General features: G+C 39.3%; 1 protein-coding gene and 2 long non-coding RNA genes across 3 annotated transcripts; 1 reads left to right on the top strand and 2 right to left on the bottom strand.

Annotated features, from left to right (window-relative positions):
- Positions 1 to 744: 744 nt before the first annotated feature.
- LOC112169236 lies at positions 745 to 1,929 on the bottom strand. The gene is made up of 3 exons (XR_002924596.2): positions 1,864 to 1,929; positions 1,668 to 1,781; positions 745 to 841 (listed from the first exon to the last, which is right to left on the bottom strand). It is a non-coding gene; the product is annotated as an uncharacterized LOC112169236 (long non-coding RNA).
- Positions 1,930 to 2,155: 226 nt separating this feature from the next.
- On the bottom strand, positions 2,156 to 2,856 carry LOC112169843. The gene is made up of 3 exons (XR_002924922.2): positions 2,777 to 2,856; positions 2,611 to 2,691; positions 2,156 to 2,227 (listed from the first exon to the last, which is right to left on the bottom strand). It is a non-coding gene; the product is annotated as an uncharacterized LOC112169843 (long non-coding RNA).
- Positions 2,857 to 18,788: 15,932 nt separating this feature from the next.
- On the top strand, positions 18,789 to 19,487 carry LOC112170975. The gene is made up of 2 exons (XM_024308234.1): positions 18,789 to 18,924; positions 19,030 to 19,487. Exons 1-2 carry the CDS (start codon positions 18,789 to 18,791, stop codon positions 19,485 to 19,487), a joined length of 594 nt encoding a protein of 197 aa, XP_024164002.1.
- Positions 19,488 to 27,560: the final 8,073 nt, after the last annotated feature.

Below are 27,560 nucleotides of genomic sequence, written 5' to 3'. Positions count from 1 at the left end.
TATAGATTTCTCCAAAAAACTGTTGTTTGTTGTTTTGCTGGACAATGACTTTCTCACTCTTTTAGTCCTTATAGTATTATAGTTAGATGGCTCATACAACAGTTTTTGTTAGGCATTTTGTGATGATCAATTATTGGACAATAGTTTTTAGCTGGATTGAACGGTCTGATAAACATTCAAAATGACATCACATCCAAAACACATTCATTTATGTTAAAATACGATACATTCATCCATATATCCAACAAAGTCATTACATCAACAGAACTAGTTTTCTAACAAAATTTAGTAAAATGTTGAAACCAACCAAGTCTTGAAGAACACACTTTGTGATGACAATGAAGATGCCAGCAGAAGTTGCATCAACAACAGCCTTTACTTTCGCTGTCACTCCCCTATGCCTTGATGCCTCTCCTTTATGTATGTATGAATGATGGGAAGTTAGATAAACATTTTTTTCACCCAATGCCACCTGGTTGACTAAAAGTTCATTTTAAAACAAGCTAACAGAAAACTAATACAAATCTCTTAACAAGGCATGAAATGATCCAACAGGTATATGAACATCAGAATTCTAGTTTGATCTCACAATTTATTATAGCGTCAATTTCAGAATCATCAACTCCCATGCATCAGTTTAGTGAATTTTGGAGACAGAGAAATGTATATAAGCCTCTAAACAATTTTAACGTCATACCTGAAGCCTGTCAGATTTGCGAAAGTGACGGCTAAGGCGGCTACAATTTGGCATCCGAACAAGAAGAGTCACAGCATTCTCATCATCTGGTGCTGGTTCACAAGGAAGTGAAGCACTTTTTGCATCTAGCCTTCTCTCAAATTCCTGTTATCTTATCTCGTGAGACAATAGATCATAGACCAAAAAAACAAAACATCTAGCAAGTGAAAACTAAAATGGTAAATCACTCCATCATAATGGCACAGCCTATATTTAACTATTACCTACAATCTGGAAATCATATCTTAACTACGTGATAGAGGAAACCTACCAATAACCAAACATCCAATAAAACTTCACGTATTGGTTGACTGAAGTAATACCAGCACTCAAGAGATCATATCAAGCAGTCGAGTTACAGCTTCGTATCTGCAGATGCAAACAGCATTTTAACTAAGTTATCGTAGACAGTGTGGTAAACTAAATCCAAATGACCTCGGATTTTCAGACATTTGACATATCCAAAACCTCCACTGATATCAATAATTCCACCGTCAGTTCTAAACTATATGGATCTTACGAGCATTAACATTCATTTTTATTTTTTGGTTATGAGTTCTTAGCATCTGACACAAATAAACCACATTTGTAATTGCCATTGGGATAAACATGAATCCCTATAATTACATATGTTTTATAAGACAAATTATTCTCACTTGTATTGTATATTAGCATTACATTCAAAAGCTTCCTGAGCCACATAAGGACATCAAGGACACACGACAGAATCAAGAATGCAACTGTTTCCCTGTATCCTCGTAATATTTAAGATTTTGGCCTTCTTATCTACCAAAATGTAAAAAACGAACTTAAGCAATTTACCAAATTTCAGTAATGTGAATCCAAAATCAATTGTAAATAGATTATTACTCTGAAAACAATATGGTAAAATACTGAATATAATCAGCAGTAAACTACCATTGTACACTACCATTGGCTCGATTCTTTTGTTGACATCTCCCTTCAACTGACAAGTTGCAGCTTCATGGACAACATTCATTTCTTTCTCTTTATCAGCTAAGTGGGATGCAAGATACTCATCATCCTGCAAGTAAATATTTAACAATCAAGTGCTGGACAATACAGTCACAAACTCATGATGGTGATTGCAAGTAGGAGATTAGAACCTGTTGTTCTCTGAGCAATTGCCTTGCTGATAGAGAGGATGAGGAAGAGGCATGTATAGGCAGATTATTAGGTGTATGGAGATTTACCAAAAAGTGCAGTCTCAAGCATAATTGCTTCGTCAAGCTCTTTTGGAGATAAGCTTCCCAACTACAAGTATATATGTGATAAATTTGACTAGTCTAGCAGTCAACTTTCTTTTACATGGGCTAAATATATAAAAAGTAAGAACAGAGATTATACCACATCACTGTGAGCTACCAGTTTTCCCTGTTGAAGATGACTACCACCATCACGCTTAGATTCTTCACTAACTAATTGCTGCTCTACAACTTCAGCTCCATTTTGCTGTGATGACCTTCCTTGCTAGAATCCACAATTATTTTTCATTAGCAAGGGGAGTCTCAATAGATTGTTTCACTAAAGTTTCATAATGTACTTCGTTTGATAGATGTATAAGCAGAATTTATGCCTGACATGCTTTTTAAGACAGATAGATAAGTAAGAAAAGCTAAAACAGTTACATGCAGCCTAAAATATTAATTGAGACAATGTCTGCCAAAAATTAGAGAATGTTTCTTCTTATTTGTATAACATGAGACCTAAACCCTCCATTCTGCAGTGCATACAACCTGAAATGAAACTGTTTGAATGAAATTCTGATATAGTTATTATTACAAATATCTTTTCTACTATTTCTAATATTTGTATATGCAACTGAGCAACTCTACCATAAATAGAAGGTATACCTTCCGTGTACTATAAACTCCTGGATCTTGATTCCTGTCGTTCAGCTGCATCTCACGTATTGCTTTCTCTTGTTCTGCTGTCTGAACTCACTTCAAATTACAAAAAATCAAGGACCTCAAAATAAGGAAGCACCCACCTCCCAGAAAAGAAAGACAGATTAAGAACCTTCAAGGACAACGAAACTGCACGATCAAAATCTGAATTTTCTTCAGGAATTTTCTCAACCGGAAGCCCATTACCAGGAGTTTCCTGAATGAAAAAAATCTAATAAGAGTCATAACTTTAGAAAAAACAGAAGATATAGGCCAAGACAATTAGATTGGCAGGAGCATACATTGGGAGTACTGTTTCGCACATTCGGAGAACCCATTTCAGCTTCTCATTTTGAAGCTTCAAATTTAGCAACTATAGGGATAGCGCAGAAGGTAGACAACTGGATTAGTGTGCAAATTAACATGGTATTTGTCTAAGGAGACCCTGCCTAAGGAGAACATGTCTCATAGCTGCGTCAATGTACTCATTGACTGGCTGACCAGAAGAAATCATGTAATTATATAAACAAAAATAGTATTCAACATTCAACAACCATTCACAGAGGCCAAAACAGATGCAAATGGAATTCAATTAATCAATCGATTCAATTCCCATTAACAGAGGCCAAAACAGATGCAAATATGCAATTCAATCGTTTTGATTTTGAACCCAAGAACGAAAAAAAAAATTCTTCAATTTTCTTGGTATGTCTAAGCCACACAAATGTGCATAAAATCTTCACAGTGCTCTTAAGATTTTGATTCATCACATACAGGGATATTACATATATGTTTATTAAGCTATAGTTTACTCTGGGAAGCTCAAATCATTTATGCCTTCAGTGTAACAAATAATCATAGTTACAAGAGAAGTGAATATATGAAAACAAACAAACCTTGATCCGGTCATTGCTACTAAAGCCATCAAGTTGATTAAGCAATTCAAGCATTGTAAGCCATCAAGTTGATAAGGCAAAGGAAATCTGTAGAACAAACATTTAAATCTAAGAAACATCACAAACAAATAATTCAATTTTTCACAATGCAAGGACATTATAACTTTAAGAAACAGATTGTACAAAACTATATGTCTAGCTAGCTAGCTAGAACATTAGCTAGCCCTTGGGACTTGGGAGCAGGGACGGAGCTAGTAAACACAGACACAAATAGTTTAAAAGGGCATCTCTGCAGCAGCCTTATATAAAGATCAAAGAATATCTTTACTATTTCAAGTTTGAATTGTGCATTCCAATCTTGAAACCTTTCAAACCTCAGCACAAAGGTGTTACAATTAAGTTAAATGTTTGTGACGAACTCCCATAACAAACTTGCTTCAAGTATACCTCATCATCAAAACATTATTTGTTTATAGTTGGGTTAAAGACAAGAACTGGCCGGAGTCCCTTTTCTCATTTGTTACGTTACAAAATCTGTAAAATTGCACATCTCAAACTTAGTTCTTACCTGAGGGACTCATGACACCATTGTCAAAATAATACATTGTAAAAATGTACGTTTCCTACCGTTCAGTTAAAAACTATTTGTATTTTACTCCAAGTATATATGCAGTACTGAGAGAGCAACATATATAGAGACATCAGCAAAGAGTGTAAAACCTAAGATTTGTTTCTCTTCATGTTCATTATTGCCTAGACCGATATAGCTCAAGAAATCACACACACTCTTCATCACTTACCGTAGAAAATAATGAAAAGTGAAGAATCTGCTTGATAATGGGTTCCAAACTCATAAGCTATCTGAAGCATTTCTTAATTATATTTAATTTTAGTTCATTTTCTAGTTTTATACAAAACTTTATCGAAGCTTGTCAGAGTTCTTCAAGGCTCCTCAAAGAGCCGGTATTGTTGTCCTAGCCTAATTGTATGCGATTCCAATTGTTATTCATGAGTCTAAACTCTAAAGCCATATCTTGTGAAAAGAAAAATGTGATAAAGACTGAACACATCACACATGGTAAGTAAGAAAGATGGTTTTAATCACCAGCTAGCATTACAGTAAAAGGTACTGATCATTTTTCATCAGCTAATCTGCAGTTGATACTTTAAAAGCTAAACAGCATATCTGGCACATAAATTAGGCTAGGCTAGCAAAGCAAATTGGACACTTTTCCATTTACATCCCTGATATTCAAAACCACAATAACTATGCTTAAAGCAAGAAACACTGAGACTAAAAAACCTAAATCCCACAGAGAAAAAGGAGCATACCTCAACAAAGTTGCCGACCAAGCAGGGCAACTGCTTATTGAGCTTAATCTTTTCCTGATTCTCCTTTATCTTTTTCTTGTATGAATCCAGCTCCAAGTTTGTTCTTTGCAATTCTTCCTTCAATCCCACAGCAAAAAGTCAGACAAATATACACACAAAGAATCCTAAAATTACTTCACAAAAAATACTACATGCTTATCCTTTTACAACCCAATAAATAACAAAACAAAATTTCACAAAAACCCACAAATTCCAGGGTAGAACAAAATCAAATTCGAGGGCTTTTCACCCTAATTCTCTGAACTGAATCAATAATTAAGGAAACCCTAACTCCCACTAGTTGTAACCCTAGACTAGTAGAAGTGCAAGTACAGAGAGAGTTAGAGAGAGAGAGAGAAGGGGCCTTGAGAATTCGGATCTCGTTGTCCAGAAGATGGGTGGCCCTGACAATGTCGTCGGTGGTCATCGTGGCCAGCTGATCATCCTCGAAGCTCGTATCCTCGACCACCATATTGGTCGCCATAATCGGATTTTCAGATTTGCTTGAACGAGAGTAAGAGAAGAGTTTTCAGAGAGGTAGTTTTGTTGAGTGGAAGAGAGAGAAAGCTGAGAGGGAGAGTGGGAGAGATAGATCACTGGTGAGATCGGGGAGATGAAGAGTGATTTTGAGAGAGAGCGCGAGCTCGGGTTTTGATCGAATGGTGGTGGGAAGTGAAAAATTGAAAATTTGGCCAAGTCAATTAAGAAGGGCGCCAAGCATTGAACCCTAAAACTCAGACAACAGCAATTTCAATATATTGTCTGAAAGAGAGTCGCACAATAGACAACTGAAAAACTGTTGTGTGAATCAATACAATCAGACGACATCTTTTCGATCATTGTATAAATGGTAATTGCACAACAGAGAAATAATAACTGTTGTCTGATTAAAAACAATCCGACAACATCTTTTATCAACCATTGTATAAATGAACCTTGGACAACATCACGTAATAACTGTTGTCTGAATTGACTCATTCAGACAACATCAAAAAAATCAACCATTGTCTGAAATGCTTTTGCACAAGAGCCAAGAAAAAACTATTGTTGGATTCGAAAACTTAGACTACAGAATATTTCTTGCTGTCGTCTGATTATTTCAGACGACAGTTAAAATGTTTGCTGTCGTCTGATATGTGTTGTCTGATTCCGAAATTGGTGTAGTGTAAGCAAAAAAGAAGGGACGTCTACTGGGACGTACGTTTGGCCGCACAAGAGAAAAGAAGAACGACATCCTTTCTGCCATCATCCAGCTGCCATCTCTTCCTCTTCCTTTCTTCTAGTTTTTGTTTTGTTCACGACTATGTCTATCTAAATACTTTTGTAGCTAGGGGTGATTTCAAAGCCCCAAACATGTTCAATTCATATTGATGATAGTTCAGTTTTTGGTTTTCTATATTATCAATTGAGTGTTTGTTTCACCGTGTCTACAAGATGAATCTTTGCTTGTTTGATTAGGTGCGCAACTAAATGAATAGGTTAGGGTTCTAATGCTAGGAGTAACACTAGATTCGTATATGTCGTGTGTTGATTCCAATTGAGTAGCAAAATGTTTTCTTGAATTACATGTGACTCAAACCCTAGGTTTAGCAAGACTACCAATGTACTTGCAACCCTAGATTTATCCAAACCCTTTTATTGCTTAATGATTTTGATATGTTAAACTTAGCGAGCTTGTGTCTAGGTTACATAATCGGAAATAGATTAAGTGGTGAGCTTGTATTCACTTAACGAGGAACTAAGAAAGGGTAATGGGTTAATTCGAGCTTGTGAGTTAACTTCGGATAAATTCAATTGAGAATTAAGATTCCATAACTGAACTTTGATATGATTGAGTGTGTTTGGTGGTAGAGAATGAGTCCTTAGCTTTGTTTATATCAATAGTTTTAAAGTTATAAAATCTGTTTCTGTTTTGTTATCTTACTGTGTTCAGTTTTACGTGAATTATTTCATATATCAAATCAACTCCAATTATTCTGAAATTTTGTATGTGTGTATTAAATGTGTCTTTAGTGTCCTGTAAATTTATAGAAAATTACATCGAGTCTAGGTTAGTTAAATAATTTATTTTTGTTAACTGTTCAGTAGCATGGTTTAGAGTAGTTTGTGACATTTGTTTAGCAGTTTAGGAACAATCTTCAGCGGGTAATGACCCTTGCTTGATCACTATATTACCAACAATGATATTTGAGTGCAAGGTTTAAGTTGTACATCTTTTAAGACGTACCAATTTTTGGCGCCGCTGCCGGGGATTGTTTTCCTTAATTGCTAATCTGTTTTGTTTTTGTGTTTTTCAGTTTTGTAATATACTAACTTAGTTTTTGTTTTGTTTTGTTTGCGGACTGCAATACCAAGATTATTTCGAGCAAGCTACTGTAATGTGGGAGGATCCCAACTCAAGCATTTACAACAATGGTTGGACTAATGCTAACTCTTCATGGAATTCGGAAGCGTTCAACTCAAGGCAACCTTATCAAGTCCCTATGTATGATCCTTATCATCACAATATTGATTCATTCATGTGGTCGTCATACGAAGATCAAGTACCAGTCCTCTTGGTTGATCCAATGAAGCCCTCCCTTGAGGCAATTGTACAAGCAGTTGCTAAAAGTGCGGAAGAATCATCAAGGAATATGGACAAAGCCGTGGAGAATATTGAGCGACATATCCAACAAATTATTAATTCTTTGAACCAAGAAACAGAGGAGCGGGAAATAGAGTCATATCATGAGGTGTTGACGAGTGAGGAAGAAGATTGGGCAGAAGCTAATGAGCCTTTGGAGTCCAAGGCACTTATGGAGTGCCCTCCTACACCTACTACAACTTTAGGGAAGTCCCTTGAAGTCACAGCCTTACCTCAACCTCATAATGTATTCCATGAGTCAATATTGGATGAGGATGAGGATACAGATTTGGATGAGCCCTATGAAAAGAAACTTGAGGTTGGAACGTGTGAGGATTATGTGTTACAATATACAACCGAGCTTGAAGCATGTGAAAGTAGTGATATTGAAGAGTCCTTGACAGATGAGGAGTTTTACATTAAAGAAAATAAGGTTCAGTTTCATGCGAATGAGTACCAAGTGCCGGAAGCAATCATCATAGCTCATAAAGATCAAGAATACAAGGATGACATGGAGGATTGCTTAGAAGAGGAGTCCAGCAAATCTCCTATAGACGGGCTTCTAATTCTATCACATGCCCGACCACCTGACCATTACTTGCCACATTCGAGCTTTACATTTGTTCCCTCCATACAAGAAACTCTTGAGTTTGTTGATCATGTGGAGATGGTGATAGGTGAATATCCCAATTCTGATAAGAAGATTCTTTTGGCCGCGCTTGTGGGACATAAGAATAGAACGAGACTATGGAAGAAGAGAAAGAAAACGAGAAAGTTGAAATCCTATCTTTCCATTGTTACCAAGGAGCACAAGTTGCTTACAAGGGATCACCTAGCATCTTTGAAAAAGGTCAAGCATCTCATGGAACCAAGACCAAAACCTCCTGATAAATCTTAAAGAATTGGCCCGGCTGTCAGGCTGAGGACGTTAAACCAAGCGCTTCTTGGGAGGCAACCCAATGAATGAAGGAGTAAAATTGCAGTATTTTTCTAAGAGATGTTTTCTTTATTCTTTTCTTCTCTTTCTTTGCTTCTTGTTTTGTTCGGTTTTATGTTTTTGTGTTGTGTGTGCAGGTGTCATAGTTGAGAAAGATTTAGAGGAGTCACTTTTTATCAAACCAGTTTTTCTGACGCCCAGATTTGAGTCTACTTTGAACAGCTGTCGTTCACAGCTCCTTTGGAACCAACAGACGTACTTTATATGGATCAAAAGCCCCAGATGTCTATTTTCTAATGGCTTTGGCAGATCCAAATTTCAAGTTTCACACCGTCTGCAGTTTCCAGTTGAGTACAGGAGGGTCGGAACAGAAAAGCAGAAAACTGGGGATCAGAGCCACATAAAGTGCAAAACAGGGGATACTTCCGGGGGTCCAAATGAGACAAAATTATATGGGTTTGAAGCCCCGGATTTCTACTTCATTTCTACTAAACGGTTTCTGAATGTGACCCCTGTAGCTTCTTGTATTCAGGTTTGAATGGACGAAGGTCATTCTGCCAGTTTTCTGTAATTTTTTGCTAACTTTGCAGGTCTCTAGTTTCTACATCCCTTGGAGTTGGAATGCGTGCCACATATGTATGGAAAGCCCTGAATATGAACTTTCATCTCCAAGTGGAACCTTTGGATTCCGGTTCTTACTGGATGAGCTATGAACCTTGGAAATAGGGATGCTGCAAGGTTTTAGCTGAAATCAGTTTGTGAACAGTGATGTTTCCTAATGACTTTGAGCATTATTGGAGTATCTTTGGCGCATTTGGCATAGAGCTTGCCCTAGACATTCAAGGCTTACAGCCTTGAGGTTGATATCCAAAGATCATTAGCATTGGGAGGTCTACAAGAGGGAGCATTCTCTACTCTTCTTAACTATTTTGTTTTTGTTGTGTTTTCTCTTTCCTTCTATACTTAACTATATCATTGCATGATTATATCTAGATCAAACATTGAGGACAATGTTTAGTTTAAGTGTGGGGGAAGGAATTTGAAACTTTTTGTTATTTTCAATAAAAAAAAATCAAACAAATGAAAAAAGAATTAAAAAAAAAAAAAAAGAGTCTAGTTTTAGGTTTTATTTTTCAATGAGTCTTAGGAGTCTTCCAACTCTATGATGAGCATGAACTTTCAGATTTATATTTTGGTCACAAAAGGATTGCAGGCATGTGTTAGATTCTTGATTTCAAATAATTGTTAATAGATTTTGATGATTATTGTGCTTGATTTATATACATTGATGGTTGGATTAATGTAGCACTTGAGAATTGATGGATGCATGCTATGACAGGTTACACTTGATTTAAACCCTTGTGAGCTTTTGAGCCTGTATATGTGCTATTTTTCTGAGTGCTTAGTATAGAATCATCTTATTTTCTTGATGAGGATTTTGCATGATCTCATCTTTTATTCATCTTGGTTGAGACTCAGATTCGACTTGCATATTTTGTAAGGACAATGCTAGAACTTGCCCCAAAGCCTCTTGAAGCGTATGGTTGAATTGCATGATGGATGGGAAGGGATAAAGGCACTAGGATTACCACCATAGCCAAATTAACCTGTGTCCCTTTTATGCACACAAGATGTGCAATCCCCTAGTTAACCCCCTAGAGCCTACATTAAGCCTTTTTGTTTCATTACCCACGAATTCCTTAACCCTAAGCTTAGTATAGATTTATCCTTACCCTATTCTAAGGAATTAGTGGAGCAAATATTTTTAGAGATATATGTATGTTCAAGGTACTTTTGTAAGCAAGTGTGGGGGTAAGACTTGTCCATAAAAAAAAAAACAATATATGTATGCCGAAACAGAAAAAAATATGAAGAAAAAAAAGTATACGGCAAAAGAGAGAAAAAAAAAGTGTGAATGGATTTTAGTCCCCCTCTTGTGAATAAGGAGTTTATTTTGAATTGAAGGCCTGTTCAAGAAAGTGTGGTCTTTGTCCTATTTCACAAGTGTTAGAAGAAAGGTTTAGAATGAAGCAAAGGCCCAAGAAGATGACATCTGGCCTTGAAAAAAATTATTTGCTTCAGGTTCAAAAATTGATTACCTTGCAGAGTTTTAAGATTCTTTAATCTCTTATGTTCTTCTAGTGCTCCACTAGGTTCTTTAGGATCTTTGAATTTCCTATCCTTTCTTTCTTCTAACCTTAACCCTTGGCCCCATTACAACCCTGAATAAAGACCTTGTTGATCTTTGAAGTTGTGCATTCGATTTGTGGAGACTTGTGTAGAGGGGTGAGCATATGGTGTCACTGGCCTTTCGTCTGAGTCTTGGCGTTCCAATCATGGGATCATACGTAAAAAAAAATTCAGAAAAAGCCTTTCTTTCTTACTATTATATGTGAGCTATTTGTTTGTCTTATTACATCATTCCTCTCACATATAACTTGAGCGAAATATATGCTTATCCATCAAGTCAGAAAATCATGAGTGAAAAGAAATTGAGAGCATCTTTGTGAGAAATTGAGTTGACGCGTGTTTGACCCATGAATAAGTTGGTTCTCCTTTGTTGCACTAGTTTGATTGTTCATGTATTATAAATTTAACACTATGGTTATCAAAATAAATTAGCTCTTAAGTGAAATTGTGAATTTTGATATGTGGCTGCTTGAATTTTGTTGATCATACTAGTGGGCATTATAAGTTCTCTGAGATGTTTGGAAGACTTTAGGTCCGTGTCTTTTGTTATAGTAGTTAGTTTCTTTTGTTTTGCTCGAGGACTAGCAAAAGTTAAGTGTGGGGGAATTTGATAAGCTCATAAATGTACGTGATTTTGTATTGATTTCTTCATGTTTTCTTAGCTAGTTTTCCATCTATTTGAGTCATTTACTTTATTTTTATGTTTTGTAGGTGTTATGGAGCAAAGTAGAGGAAAGGAAGCTAAATCAGTAAATCTACGTGTGCAGATCAGTCAACTTCGACATGAAATTGAGAGCAGTTCAGAATGAACTAGACAGTGAGCTTTATATGCTTGGAAATCCTTGGATGTCTAGTTTCCAGAACTTTTAACGGTTCATTCATATCATTTTTCTACAAGAGGTTATGGCCGATTTAGTACAGCAAGGTCGGGCAGTCCGAGAATCTGACACTTTGACGGAAATCCATGATTTGAGGCCCGAATTCCTTTTAGAAGCCCACCGACGAGTATTAACTGAATATCTCTATTCATTAGAGATATATGACATATTTTTATGGGTGAAAATTATTAGGAATCTTAGAGGAGAAGCTACTTGAATCCTAAAAGGAAAAGAAGTGAAAATCTCTTGGAGTTAAGCAAAAAAGAAGGGACGTCTACTGGGACGTACGTTTGGCCGCACAAGAGAAAAGAAGAACGGCATCCTTTCTGCCATCATCCAGCCGCCATCTCTTCCTCTTCCTTTCTTCTAGTTTTTGTTTTGTTCACGACTATGTCTATCTAAATAATTTTGTAGCTAGGGGCGATTTCAAAGCCCCAAACATGTTCAATTCATATTGATGACAGTTCAGTTTTTGGTTTTCTATATTATCAATTGAGTGTTTGTTTCACCGTGTCTACAAGATGAATCTTTGCTTGTTTGATTAGGTGCGCAACTAAATGAATAGGTTAGGGTTCTAATGCTAGGAGTAACACTAGATTCGTATATGTCGTGTGTTGATTCCAATTGAGTAGCAAAATGTTTTCTTGAATTACATGTGACTCAAACCCTAGGTTTAGCAAGACTACCAATGTACTTGCAACCCTAGATTTATCCAAACCCTTTTATTGCTTAATGATTTTGATATGTTAAACTTAGCGAGCTTGTGTCTAGGTTACATAATCGGAAATAGATTAAGTGGTGAGCTTGTATTCACTTAACGAGGAACTAAGAAAGGGTAATCGGTTAATTCGAGCTTGTGAGTTAACTTCGGGTAAATTCAATTGAGAATTAAGATTCACTATGCCAAAAAACCCTTCGGACGACAGACTTTGACTGTCGTCTGATATGAAGAAAATCTGTCGTCTATTAAGCTGATATCTGATTGGTGTTCAGACGACAGTCAATGCCCGACGTCAGAAATTCACTCAGACGACAGACACCTAAAAAAAATCTGTCGTCTGAATGTGCTTAAATATGCACAAATTGTAAGTATATGTGGTTAGATATGAAATTGAACGACAGTCAAATGTTGTTGTTGTCAAACTCTAGCAACAGACTTTACAAAAAATCTCTTGTCTGTTTTAATGTGAGACGACAATAAAATGTCGTCTGATGTGTAGAATTGTAAAGTTTATTTGTTACATCTGTCGTGTAAAATGATTTTACACAACAATATTCTGTTGTGTGAATAACACTATGACTACAAACTCTTATCTTAGTCTGTGGATTCTGGTTGTTTCAAACAACAGAATTTTGCTTGAATTCTGTTGTTGGATGTTCAGTTGTTTTCCTTTTTATGTTGTGTGATTTGGTTTACAACCACAAAATTTGGCTTCAATGTGCTGTTCTTTTCTTAATAAAGCAACATACATTCTAAAACCTGGAAACCACAGTAATGTAGCATACATTCATCAGAACCTGAAAATATAAACCAAAATATACCATTCATATAGAAAGTGGAAATCGCTTTGTACCATATATTCATCAAAAACCTGGAAACCACTAACATAATATCCATTGATAAACACTGCAAAAACTGTACTACCACTTCAAGCAGCCACCAAACTACATCAATTGTTCCAAATATTCAACAAAGTAAAATCGATCTAGCCTGAAGTAGCCTCTTTAACGAATCCATGAAGTGAATGGTTTCTTCATCCAGATTCACAACAGCCAACGTCCAATGACCACTGTTCACAATAGAAATAAGTCTAGCTCTCATTCAACTGGTTGAGACAGAGCATAATGATATGCCTTATGTCTTCTTCTCTGAACTTTATCATCAACACTCTGCCTTTTGAACACATGCAACGGTTCGAAATATGTTTATAGCTACTATAAGATTGCAAGGTGAAGATAATAATAATTGCCTACTAATAATCATATATTCTAAACTTAAAAGTACTTTTAAAAGATAAAATGACATTTTCACAATTCATCTTCCCTCAGTCCATATGAATGAGTAGAGGCAAGCCATACGACAGGTAATGCAGAATATGCAACTCAAATGTAAATGATATAGAAAAAAAAATTATAAAACATGTGGATCAATTTATAAATATTTGAGCTTTAGAATGCAAATGTGAACAGCTCAAATCTAAAATCACATATATCGAATAACTGTTACCAAAATCTTAAAACTGAACTAGGCACAGAAAGAATGCAAATGTCTGCTTGCATTAGCTAGTAAATATAGACATAAGTATATGTAAGAATATGATGATGGTTCAGATGTTAAAAATGCATACCAACTCTGAGACTTCTTCCTCTCAGGTTTACCAACCCTTCATTAAACATACCCAGAATTTAGAACTTCTAGCTTAGAAGCCATAATTGAGGAGATTTAAGAAAATGACAAAGTACCAACATTGCTTTGTTAAAATAAATATTAGAAAATGACTGAGAAGGTATCACTTACCTGTACAACACTTTTATTGTCAAGAATAGCTGGTTTCTTCAATGTATAGAACTCCTACAATTCAAAGCACAAAAGGAACAAAAGATTGACCAACTATGCTGATCAGCTTCAATGGTCAATAGCCGATCAGCATAATTAATCATCATGAAATTCTTAATACAAACACTAAAAACAGTCCAACTATTGACAATTATCATTGCTTAATTATATATACCAACAGTAAACTTCATTCTAATACATAAAAATAAAAAATTAGCACAAGTACAAGTAATTAATCACCTGTAAAGCTTAGAAATGTTGCTGCACCTTTGGCCAACGTCCTTAATATGGCCTTTTCGAGGTCAGAATTAGACACGTACAGGCAATACTCTGTTTTTCACACTATAAATTCTGATCAAACTACTAGTTTGGAAATTTGAAGAATCAGGCAAACACGGGGAAGCAAAGTAAATTAGTCGTAGAAGAACTCACCGGCAACAAAGACGACGTTAATGGCAACCTGGATTATTGCTTGTAACCTGATACGTTAAAGTTAACCACAGAGAGAGTTAGCCCGAGATTATTTCAAACCAAGAAAAGCTTGAAAGATGAAAAAGAGAGCGGAGATAATTGGCACAGTCTAGCCTTATTACTCACTGAACTGAAAAGAAAAATGTAAAGCTTTTATATAATCCTCACAGAGCTTTCTTAACACTATGAGCTATTGTTTCTCTTTCTTCTTTCCCTAACATTTGAGCTATCTAATTAAGAGAACTGAAGTATAGAGAACATTTATTCACACACACACACACACACATATGCATATCCCTAGCACTAAGATCTTCAGAAACAGTAACTTACAAAATCAGACAGAAACAATAAATAATCAAAAGCCACCAACGACCTAAAACATACAAAATACAAATTGCAAAAACTCACAAGCAAACACACACTTTCGGGGTTTGGTAAACGCTTATAGTTTTGATCTGATTGCTCTTAACCCAATTTACAAACACATTAGAACCGTCTTTCTCAATCAAACCAAGAAACCCATCAATGCAATCTTTACACAGGATTGTCACATTAGGTTCACTCTCCAACCATTGCAGTTCTGCATATCAATTAAGGGTAGATTCAAATCCAAGCATTTTAGACAAAATGAAACAAGTTGGCACTCTATTTGCATAATTAAAAAAATGAAACAAGACAAAATATATACCTGGCCATCTGCAATTATCAACAGAAACTTAACAAAACTATTGAATTTGCACAAAATCCTTTCTAATTACAGAAAAATCCATACATATACTTTAGCAGAAAATGCCCAACATTTTAAGACTAATGAGAAGATTCAGAGAAATAAATTGTCCCAAAGATGAAGGAGGACTCTAGTTTTTCATCAAGGAGCAATCTATCTTACGAAATAAAGCCCATAAATTCTATATGTGAGTGAGACAGAGAAAGAGGTTTTGATTCAAATTTTATATATTCCCCAAATTATCAAGGCCTAGGCATCTTCAGCTTACCTAACAAGCTCTCTAAGGAACACCTCCTTGTGGCTGTATACACTGTGAACTATCAAATCCATTAGCCGACTGACCCGCAATTAGTTTCAAAGTCCCCAGTTTTCAATTCAAAACTCATAAACTAAAATCTCAAAAGCAAAAAAATGAAAATGAAAACTATAAACAGTCCCGACTATGAACAAAGCCCTATAATTTAAACTCAATGCATCCATTTTGATTGCCCATATAACAATAACACCTCGGCTTGGTACTGGAATTCCTCACCGGCAGTATCGGCGACCTCTTTCTCAGCGATAGATTGAATGTCGCGACGAGTATGAAATTGTGAGGAAAATAGAGACAGACGAATTGCTAGCAATGGAGAAATCATCTCCGGAGGTAAAGCCCATAAGTTATAAGAGATGAATCTTCAGAAAGCGAACAACTATAAGGATTTGAAATCAGATCTCGCAGGAGACTTACCACAGATCCGAAAAATGTGAGTCCAAAATCGAAGGGCTTAAGCTTGGGTTTTTAATTTGACCAAAATCGGAGCAACTTCTAACCTCAGCTAAAGAATGGTCAAGGACTGGAGATTAAGCGGCTATGGTTCAGATCCAGAAAGAAAAGAAACAAAGCAATAAGAAACCAATCCATAATACCATGAAAGATAGATACCACGACAGTGATTGGCATCGAAAGCTGTATCAGCGAAGGCTCCATCCGGGTCATCAATAGCTACAGATTGCCCAACTTTAATGCCCACAAACAAAGATTCATCAAGCTGCAAAATCCCAATTAAAGATTGGAACTTTAACCCAAAAAATGAAATGGGCTACTGTAAAAACATGTAAAGTATCAAAATTGAAAGATAAACCTTGAGGTAGTGTTGAAGGACGGTTTTGGTGAGATGGGTAGAGTAAATCGGGTAAGAAAAGTGGGAGGAGATCCCAGTGGAGTGGTCTTTGTGGGCGTGAGTTAAGAAATGGTGCCTCTTTCTCTTTGAAGAAGGACTCCATGTATCAACTGAAAAGGGGAGCCCTTTGGGCATTTCGATCGACATGTTTGGCTCTCTTGCTCTGTAGAATGAATCTGGGTAAGAAATGAAATTTGGGTTTGAGAGAGAAAGTTGAGTGTATGTGTCTTGAGTTGGGGTTGCTGGTTTTTCTGTGCCTATGGGAGAGCGAGATAGATAGGATTTTTGCGGAAGAGAAAATTTTTCAAAAGGTTTAAATTTGTCGGGAAAGAGAAATAGCTTTAAAATTTGGCATATATCCCTTCACGTTGTGCCCAAAAAAAAAAAACAGCTACGAAAAAATCCAAAGCGAATTTATCTCTTTGATAAGACGACAGATATATGTTGTCTAAACACAAACAAAAAAAAACAGCTACGATAGGAATCGAAATCAATTTATCTCTTTTGACGAGACGACAGATAACTGTTGTCTGAAAACAAACTTAATTCTCAAAACTAACTTTGTATGGTATGTTGCTATATTCAGACGACAGTTTTTACATTGTCTGTCGTTAAAATATATCAGACGACAGAAACCAACTTGTCTGTCGTCTGATCTCTGTCGTCTGATAAGGTTATTGGCATAGTGATTCCATAACTGAGCTTTGATATGATTGAGTGTGTTTGGTGGTAGAGAATGAGTCCTTAGCTTTGTTTATGTCAATAGTTTTAAAGTTATAAAATCTGTTTCTGTTTTGTTATCTTACTGTGTTCAGTTTTACGTGAATTATTTCATATATCAAATCAACTCCAATTATTCTGAAATTTTGTATGTGTGTTATTAAATGTGTCTTTAGTGTCCTGTAAATTTATAGAAAATTACATCGAGTCTAGGTTAGTTAAACAATTTATTTTTGTTAACTGTTCAGTAGCATGGTTTAGAGTAGTTTGTGACATTTGTTTAGCAGTTTAGGAACAATCTTCGGTAGGTAATGACCCTTGCTTGATCACTATATTACCAACGATGATATTTGAGTGCAAGGTTTAAGTTGTACATCTTTTAAGACGTACCAGATGTCCCTGCGGTGCGAGATTTAGAGGTTCCTGCCGAAATAATGGAGCGGCCAGACTTAGAGTGCTTGCCAGAATACACTGCGTTGTATCAGGCCACAATCTCACTCCAACCCTGGGTGCTATATTTTGACGGTTCAAGGACATACACACTGGCAGGGGCAGGGGTCGTTTTGGAGAACCCAACCGGCGATCGTTTTTTCTATTCTTTCCAGTTGGAGTTCCGGTGCACTAATAATCAAACTGTGTATGAGGCCCTCATTATAGGCCTAGAGGTGTTGCTGGAGCTAGGAGTCAGAGACATCCAAGTTCGCGGAGACTCTTTACTCGTGATTAATCAACTTCGCGAAAAGTTCAGATGTACGGGCTACTTGCTCGCCCCATACTTGGATCATGCACTCAAGCTCCTGGTCCAATTTGATGACATGGACGTAGAACATATTCCTCTCGAGAACAACTTCGCTACCAATGAACTCGCTCAACTGGCTACAGGATAACTTTAAAATATGGGGTTCGCGAGATGATTTTAAAAGTAGAACGTCACTCGCTACCTTCATGGCTTGCGAGACCTAACCCACCTGACGAGCCAACTATGGTTGTGTTGGATCCTATCGATGTGGATTGGCGTGTCCCTTTGATCGCATACCTCAAGCGGCCAGATTCCGCCACCGATAGGATGATCCGCTTCCCCGCTCTCAATTATTTTCTCAAGAATGATTAGTTGCGGCAGCGTGGTGAAGACGACATCTATTTTCTGTGTGCGTATGGCAGCGAAGCTAAGCGATTAATGCGAGAAGCTCATGCAGGTGTGTGTGGAGCCCATCAAGCGGGTCCAAAAATGCGCTGGTTCATCAGACGACATGGATATTATTGGCCCAGTATTTTGAAGGACTGCATTGCATTCGCGAAAGGTTGCCAAGATTGCCAAGCACATGGGCCAGTCCAGCACATGCCCAATATTCTCATGCAGCCTATTATTAAGCCATGACCTGTGCGAGGCTAGGCCTTGGATCTGATTGGAATTATTCATCCTCACTCATCTCTCCAGCACAAGTTCATCACCCTCGCTACTGATTTCTTCACCAAATGGGTAGAGGCTGAGCCTTTGAAAGAGGCTTCCGGCGCCACAATCTGCCAATTTATTTTCAATCATATTATTTGTAGGTTTGTCATTCCGGAAGTGCTGTTTCAGACAGGGGGGGCAACCTTCATGGATAGCAAAATGGAGAAGCTGGTAGCTGACTTGGGTATCCAGTTCCTTCATTCTACCCCGTATTATGCCCAGTTTAATGGCCAGGCTGAGGCTAGTAACAAGATTATCATCACCCTTCTGAAGAAGATGCTCACGGAGAATCCTTGCCAGTGGCATGAAACGTTGTACGAGACCCTCTAGGCTTATTGCACTCCTAAGCGAAGCCCTACTACCACCACACCCTATGCTCTGATGTTTGGCCATGATGCAGTTCTACCTTTGGAGATCAATGTTCAATCTCTGCGAGTCCAGGACCAACATCATCTGATTGGCGAGGATTATGTCCAGGCCATGTGGCAAGAGCATGAAGACTTGAGTGAACAGCGTCTGGCGGCCTTGGATAACTTAGTACTCGAAAAACAACGAGTTGCTCGGGCCTATGATAAGCGGACACGCGACCGCAACTACAAGGAGGGTGAACTCATCTGGAAGGCAGTGCTTCCGTTCGGTGAGAAATTAACCGGCCGCTGCAAATGGACTCCGCGCTGGGAGGGACCCTTTGTCATTCATAAGATTCTTGACCAGGGGGCATTTCAACTTATGAATTTGGATGGCGAAATTCATCGTAATCCTATTAACGGCAGATTCTTGAAGAAGTATTATCCCAACGTGTGGGAGTTTGAAGATCTGCCAGTTACACCAGCCTCCATGACAGGGGGCCAAACATAGTCTTCCTTTGCTCGCAGCCTCCTCTACATCTGGGCCTACTCAGGGATCCCATTCTACTATCCTCGCTTCACCTAGTAAGACTAGGGGGGCAACCCTCTATGCATATGGGCTAGGTTTTCGCGGCCCTTAACTATCTTAAGTTTTGGTTTTTTGACCAGTTTTGTTGATTTTTGAATGTTAGTTTCATTATCCTTTAGACAATAAGTGTCAAGAAAGATGTGTAACAAGGCCTATACCAGAGGCTTTATTATATAATAAGAGATTGAAAAATAGTAAAATGCTATTATAGTCATAAAATGGCTTTGTGGCCAAAAGACATTACATTCGCAACAATTACATATGCAAAATTACAAAGCCAAAAGTGGCTGAAAGTCACAGGATTTCAGATCTTCCAAGAGCTTCTGGATCTTCTGGGTTTTATTTCAGGAAGGAGTTAGCGAGAGGATTGCTCTTACTCTTCCTCTCTTCACCTTTCTCGAACCTTGGCTACTAGGGGTGGGATTTTTGGACTGATAAACCGAGGAACAGACCCGAAATGGTCGGTTCGGCGCGGTTCTTGAACAGAAAATGTCAGTGCCTTTTTATAACTGAACCGAGGAAGAAGAGATCGGTTCGGTCTCGGTTTCATCTGTTCTACACCCCTCAGAACCGAGGTATTACACACGTGTCTCCACTTATACCTTAAGGCCTAAACATATCAGCCAGTTGACCAAACCAGATGAAATCTCCTCTCGAGTCTCATCTCATGTGTTCTTGAGTTCTTCCCTAATTCGATCGAAAGTTCAAAACCCTAAACATATCTGCCCCAAAATTCATTCAGGTTGAATCAGAATAGCACTTCGAAACACGATTAGTCGATTTTCATTCCCAAACAACCAAATCGATTAGTCGATTTTCATTCCCAATCGAAACACTATGCCCCAAACAGTCCAAACTCCTGGTGTCGAAGTCAAACAATCTGGGTCTAGCTGATTTGATCCCGAGAAGTCTGGGCCATCCTCAGCTTGCAATGAAATGGTTGTTGCAAGCAACAACCCAGAAGCTTCCCCAAAACCTGGCAACGCTCGAAGCACTACTACTGTGAAAAGAAAACAAGGAAAGAAAGGCCAGCAGAGGTCAGATGTCTGGGATCATTTCGCAAAGGTGGATCATCCATTAATTGAGACTGTTGATGGAGTTGAGAAGGTGGTTGGCAATACCAAACGAGCTCAATGTAAGTATTGTCCGACGCATTTGGCATGCAATCCTTATGATAATGGTACTTCATCTCTTAGGAAACACATAGAGATAGTATGTAAAGGGTACCCGGGTAGAGTTAAGGTAGAATCTGGGCAACAAGTGTTAACCAGTGATGGGAAAAGAGGGCAGGGCAGTTTAGTTTCTATGAATTGGAGTCAGGATAATTGCATTGAAGCTGCTACTCATATGATTGTTGTCGATGAACTTCCATTTAGTTTCATTGAAAAACCTGGGTTTAATTACTTTTGTAGTGTTGTCGTGCCTCTTTTTAAAGTCCCTTGTAGGAAAGTCATAATGAAAAACTTTCTTCGCATGTATGATGCCAAGAAGGAGGAGTTGAGAAGGGAATTGAAGTCTCATTGTGTTAGTTTAACAATAGACACTTGGACTTCTTGTCAAAACATAAACTACATGGTAGTTACTTCTCATTTTATTGATAGGGGATGGCAAATGCATAAGAGAGTGCTTGCATTTTGTGTGGTTCCAAATCACCAAGGTATAATGATTGGTAAACTACTAGAGTCTTGTCTCCTTGATTGGTCAATTGATAAAGTTTTAACTGTTTCTGTTGACAATGCATCTGCGAACAAGCATGCCATTGATTATCTTAGGAAGAAAATGTGTAGTTGGGAGATTAAAACGATTTGTGGAGGTAAGTTTATGCATGTGAGATGTTTAGCTCACATTGTAAACCTCATTGAGGTCTGGTTTGAAGTTGATGGAGAGGTCAGTGGCTTGCCTAAGGAATGCCGTAAGATATGTTAGGAGTTCAGGTTCTAGGCTTGATGAATTTAAAAAATGTGTGGAGAAGGAGAAAGTTGAGTGCAATAGGATTTGCATTTTAGATGTTCCGACAAGGTGGAATTCCATATTTCTTATGTTGGACACAACTTTGGAGTTGAAAAAAGCATTTGAGAGATTGTATGATGATGATGAAAGGTTCCGAAATTATTTTGATGAAGATGAAGAAATTGCTGAAGATGAGGCAGAGGCTGCAAATAGGAGGAGAGTGCCTACGAAAAGAGTTGGGCCACCAACTGAAACAGATTGGGAAAATGCAGGTATTTTGTGCAGTTTTTGAAGGTCTTTAATGATGTGACCCTCAATGTGAGCGCTTCACTAACCCTTACTGCACATAAGGCCTTCCATGATGTTGTTACCATTGAAGCTGAGCTTGAAGAACTTAGCTCGCTTGGTATAGGGCCTGATTCAAATGAAGCTGACATAGTCTTGTATAACATGGCAGTCCAAATGAAGTCCAAGTATGACATGAACCAACTTTTCCTAGTTGCTGTGGTCTTAGATCCTAGGTATAAGTTGAGAAACATTGGTAGAGTGTGTGAAGTGTGGCTGAATTTGCCTAATGATGTGATCAAGAAAAAATCGGAGGAAGTGAAGCAACTTGTTATAGAACTTTGTGACTTGTACAGTCAGTCTAATGGTGCAGCAAGTGGGCAGAAGAAGAAAGATGTCACTAATAATGACACAGCAACCAGTAAGAGTCGAGGCAGATCAAGGACAGTAAGTGGGAAAAGGGCTATTATGCTAGAAGACTAGAATAGGCAGCTTAAACAGAATAATGAAGTTGTTGTGGGACATGAAGTGGATCGTTATTTGCTAGACCCTATAGAAAAACCTGAAGTGAAGCAAGGAGAAGAGGATGCTTGGAAGATTTTGGATTGGTGGAAGCTAAATTGAGGTAAATATCCCAACTTGCAATCATTGGCCAGAGATGTATTAGGCATACAAGTGTCTACAGTTGCAAGTGAGTCCAGTTACAGTACTGGAAAGAGGGTGATAGATCCATACATAAGCTCTTTGACTCCTAGAACAGTTGAAAAGCTTATTTGTTTGCAAAATTGGCTAAAGTCTGATTCAATTATGGGGTTGGAGTACCTTCCAAGTGTGGAGGAAATGGAAGCTTATGAACAACTTGAAACTGGTATGTATTTCCAAGTTTTTGATTTGCTCTTTTTTAATTTAAGTTTAAGTTTAAGTTTCAATTTCATTTTTGTGTGGCTGAATTTGTTCTTTTTCTGCAGAACATGAAAAGGAGGACAAAGACAAGGCTAAGAAGGTCAACAACACTTTTGTTGGTGGATCTGCAGAAGTACCGAGTGTGAGAACAGCCAAGAGTTCTGAGGCTTCAGCTTCAGCTCCTACAACCAAGAAGAGGAAACTGAAAAAATGATATGTCAATGCTTTGTCAAGGTATGAAGTATGAACTATCTTACAATTGCAGATTTATAATTTTTGAATGCTTTTCATGTTTTTGGTTTTCATTTAGAATGTCAAATTAGTGAATTGCAGATATGGTAATTGTAATTTACTAATTTTAGCTGGTATGCAGGCATTTCAATGTTTGGAACCTCATTTGTCCATAATTTTTTATTTATGCAGATGGAGTTGTGCAGTGCAGTAGTTGTGGCTGACTGGCTGCTGTGATGAATGTGTTATGTGGACTGCCTTAGTTGCTTAACTCAGTAATTTGTGATGAATGATTCAGTTTTTTAGAATTGCAGTTGCAGTTTTAATTGTTAAACTCAGTAAACTGAAAAGTGTTGGACTGTTGGAGTGTTGGTTATGCTGCAATTTTGGTGTTTGCAGTTTTGCTTATTTCAGTTAGTTGCTTACTAGCTTTCTGCCTTGTTTTGTTTCAGTTTGTACTTTGCACTTTTGCAGTTTGCAAGTTGGATAGTTTGTAATTTTGTATTGATTGGATAGTTTGCAAGTTGCACTAATGTAGTTTTGAGAGTTTTGTACTTGTGAAACAGTTATAGAGTTTCAATTATGATGTTGAATTGTTGATAATGGTCACAAACTGATAATGGTCATACTTTGCAGTTCTGAACTTCTGAAGTTGAAAATGGTGTAGGAACCATAAAAACCGAGAACCGAACCGTTTGTTTTCGGTTCGGTTCCATCTCGGTTCTCAAGTTGAAAAACACATAACCCGAACCGAAAGTTACAACTCGGTTCGGTCTCGGTTCCATTGCTTGAATTGTAAAAACAGAACCGATCCCATCCCAATTGGCTACAGCTACTATCATTCGTACTGTAAGGAGAGGGAAGGAAATAATCATCCCAATCTCTCATGTCGTCCATCCTATGGGCGGAAAGCTGTCATAAGAGGAAAGTGTAGCCAAGTTGCCCCATTTATCTCAGGGACAAAACAAAAGTTCGGTCCGTTAAGTCCAGGAGGTAGGGCGCCGAAGAAGAGCGTAAGGCCTTGGGTGGCCTCCCACCCTTCCTCGGTTTGCTCCATGCAAGGGAACCTAAGGAAGGAGACTCCCCAGAATGTGGTATCCCGTGCTAGGAGTTCCGCATGTTCTTTAGCCTCTCAAAAGCCTGGAAATTCCATCTAGACTTTCTGAAACCAAAGACATGCGGTCGGCTTGAGATTAAGCCATAATGCTAACCCCAGACCTGAGATTTCGCCATAAAGCTATAAAGCTAGAGGCGATGTCGTGAGGGGAAGATTTTAAGAAGAGAAGAAAGAGAAGTAGGGCTAGCAGGGCTATTTCTGGGTAAGCCATGGTTGTGTTTATCTTCACACCCTTAAGTACTTTAGGTATTTATAAGGCTAATTCCAGTAGCCTCCGCCGTTTGATAGACAGTTGGGGTCGATTCAACGCCATCAATAAGATTAAATGCTGTGATCTCGAAAATGAAGGAAAATTGAAGACGCATGGGTAACAGAGCGGTTTTCAAGGAGGTAACTGCTCAGTTCCAAGATTATCTTTTTGGAACCATTTTAATTTGCAATTAAGGCAGTGTCGAACGCTCGGTTGCCTATAAAATTAAAGGTGTATTTGGGCCAATAAAGTGGGCTAAATAATTAATAATGTGCGTATTACAAAAATAATAGGCCTGGTACTAGAGGCCTAAAGACCTCGGCCCGCATAAGTTAATTGGAGGAAATGTTCATCCAGATGAAAACCTGCATAAGCAGCGGCTTGTTCAGCTTTTTGGGCTTCTTTGGGGGCCTGGGCCATGTTTTGAGATAGCGTCTCGAAAGCTGCCAAGGGCTGCTCTAGTTAGGCCTCCGTCTGAAAAATCTCGGCCCTCAAAGCAGTTAGTTGGGCCTGAAGGTCTTAGATCTGGGACTAAAAGTGGTTCTCCGTGAGCGTCAACTCCCTAAGATGAGAGGCCTGCTCACCCAGGAAATCTTGCAAGGCATCCATTTGTTGAGCAAGGGCCTGATGATAGGTTTGGGCCTGTCTGGCCTGTGCTGTCGCAGCTGCTTTCTCATTGAGCCACCTAGGGAGGTCTTCCAGCAGTTTGTCAATATCAAGGAACTTGGCTTCGGTGATGGCGGCTTCACGATGAAGTACTTTGAGATATTCCAAAGCCCTCGCAGGCGCACAGAGTGTTAGGATGTTAGGACCCAGAAGTCGGCGAAGACCTTCCCTAGCATCATCTACAACTCCAGGAGGAGTTACTTCAAGCACCCGGGCCAGCGTTCTAGCCTGGAAGGCTCAGCGGGAGGTGCTTGCAGTGGAACAGGAGGTGCTGCTATTGTAGCCTCAAGTGGCTCCGCGATGGGAACCTCCTCCGGCTCGGGTTGATAGTTCACTCTTTCCTCTGCTTCGAGTACTTGCGGGGCATGGGGGCTGGTTCCCCGAAAATTGCTACCACGGGTTTAGCAGGATCTTCGCCTGCAAGCTCCTCGACAACAGCTGCATCTTATGTGCAACCGGAGCTTTGACCCTGAAAATGGAGGTCACAATGTCAGGAATAGTTAAGGTAGAACAAATAGAGCAAGAGTTGTTGAGGAAAGGTACCTTTTCAGCATGTTGCTCGCAGAGAGTGTCTAAAGTATCGTGGGCTATTACTAGCACAATTGATGTCGTCATCGCCTCATGTTCTTGGCCATCCCCAGCTGCATCTGTAACCGAATCAGTTGCCACTTGCTCCAGAGCGTTAGTTGCGGTTGTCCCCTTATGGGTAGAGTCAGGAGGGGGCGTTCTCCTCTCTGCCTCAGGCGAGCTGTCATCTATTATTTGCACAGGCATCAGGGCCAAGTGTGAGCCGTCTGTGGTGCTGACCAAAGTTAAGGTGGTGGTCTAGTCTGGTGGTGCCTGTGCCTGTGAGGAGGATGCTTCACCACCAACGGTGGATGAGCCTTCCCCACTCTGCCTAGGACCCGTAGACCTGCGACGAACCTGCGAGAAGGGGAGCGTTGTAAGGAAAACTAAAGTAAAGTAAAGCGATAGCCTCATTGTTTACTTGAGGTATGGAGTACCAGGCAGTTCGCGAGTGGCTCATCATCGGCCCAGGGGTTGATCTGGGATTCATAACGGCTGCCCTTGCAGGCTAGAGCGGTAGCGGCCTATTGAAAGTTAGGGAGTCAGGTTGGAGTTCAAGAAAGTTATCAAATTTTCAAATTTAGCAATAAGTAAAGGCTTACTTCCTGAGGGTCTTCTTCATCAGAGGATTCTACGGCTTCAGTTTCTGTTACCACAACCTTTTGCTTTGCGACCTGGCCTAAGGCCGGTGAAGCAGTGGTTGGTTGGCCGCTAGGCGGTGGCGCCCCAAGATTTCCCCGCTGAAATAATATATGAGTTAGGAAAGTGAGAGCAAAAGGAGTGAACTGTTGAGTACACAAAGAAGCATTATCTCCTGCACTGGTTCGTGAATTATGATTTCGGCTTGAGCAGGACGGAGACTGCACAGGTCGTGAAGATTGTGCTCCATCCTTAGGGAAGCGCGCAAGCAATTCGGAATTAGTTTCATAAGGGTACCTCAAATCCTAGGCGACCCTGTCAACAGGGACAATTTCATAGGCCCCGCTCGGAAGATTGATCAGAGAAAGCATGCTTTGGGCCGGTGGAGGTCCAGTCGCGGGGCCGATTCTGCGCCAGGAGGTGTTGTAATTCCAAGCATCATAGAGGAGGAATGGCACTAATTGGGCCAGTCCGAGTTGGCGAGTGAAGTGCTTATGGGCATAGAGTTCATAGCTAATGTTGTCAGCAGCGAGCCTGATATCTGAGCAGGAGATCGCAAGGCGAAAGGCCAAGCGCGCGCGATCGCTGTATTCTGGATCCTTAGGATAGAACCCATGTTCAAGTGGGGGGGGAATCTTCTCCTAAGTACCAGGTTTGAGAATGGCATCTCATCTAGGAGGTATAAATATGAGAAACATTCAGAGTATGGTGGGGAAGTGTACCTTGCTTCGCGGCTGAGCCATTAACCTGGAAGCTCGTCAGCCTGGGGAAGCGGCGAAATGTCTTGCCGACGAAAGTGTGGGAAGTAGATTTGTACCCAGAAGTCGAGGATCCAGAAGGGGCCAGAAATGCCAGTCTCGAAGGGATGCATCGTGGCCTGATAGAGAGTCCAGTATAGCGCACCTAATACAGGTTATCCTAGTCCTACGCGGCGGCCGTTGTAGAGGGATGTGGCCAGAGAAGTCCAGGGACTAGTGGGCTTGTTTGAAGAGGTGCAGAAGATGAATTTACAGAGCCAGTATTCCAAAAAGGCGATACCGCCGATCACTTTATGCTCCTTGCGATAGTGGGTCAGCCATCGTGGGTAGGAACTGTTGTGGACGCTGCGGCTAGTTTGAACCATATGCCAAGAGAATGCGATGGAGTCAAATTGACCATGCACGTAGGGCTCGGCGTCCATAGGAAGGCCGGTGATGGCCAGAATATCTACCAATGTTATGCTCATTTGGCAGAACCTGAAATCGAAGGGGTTGCTGGCGGTGTTCCAGAAGCAGAGAATGGCTGCCAGAGGCAAATGATTACCACCGCACGGGAGACGGAAACACAGATAAATGATATGGGTAATACCTGCTGCGTCCCAGCGAGCCAGATCCCTCATGCGAACTTT

This window comes from Rosa chinensis, chromosome 6, assembly GCF_002994745.2.
Source record: "Rosa chinensis cultivar Old Blush chromosome 6, RchiOBHm-V2, whole genome shotgun sequence".
In the NCBI taxonomy this organism is placed as follows: Eukaryota; Viridiplantae; Streptophyta; class Magnoliopsida; order Rosales; family Rosaceae; genus Rosa; species Rosa chinensis.
Note: the sequence above shows the minus strand (reverse complement) of the source record. Positions and strands in the feature narration are given on the sequence as shown.

Bases quoted from the DNA above. Each gene is read 5' to 3' on its own strand.
- LOC112170975 (XM_024308234.1), top strand. From the start codon at position 18,789: ATGGAGAAGCTGGTAGCTGACTTGGGTATCCAGTTCCTTCATTCTACC. The intron at 18,925-19,029 runs GCCAGTGGCATG...GCCATGATGCAG, and splicing joins GATGCTCACGGAGAATCCTT to TTCTACCTTTGGAGATCAAT.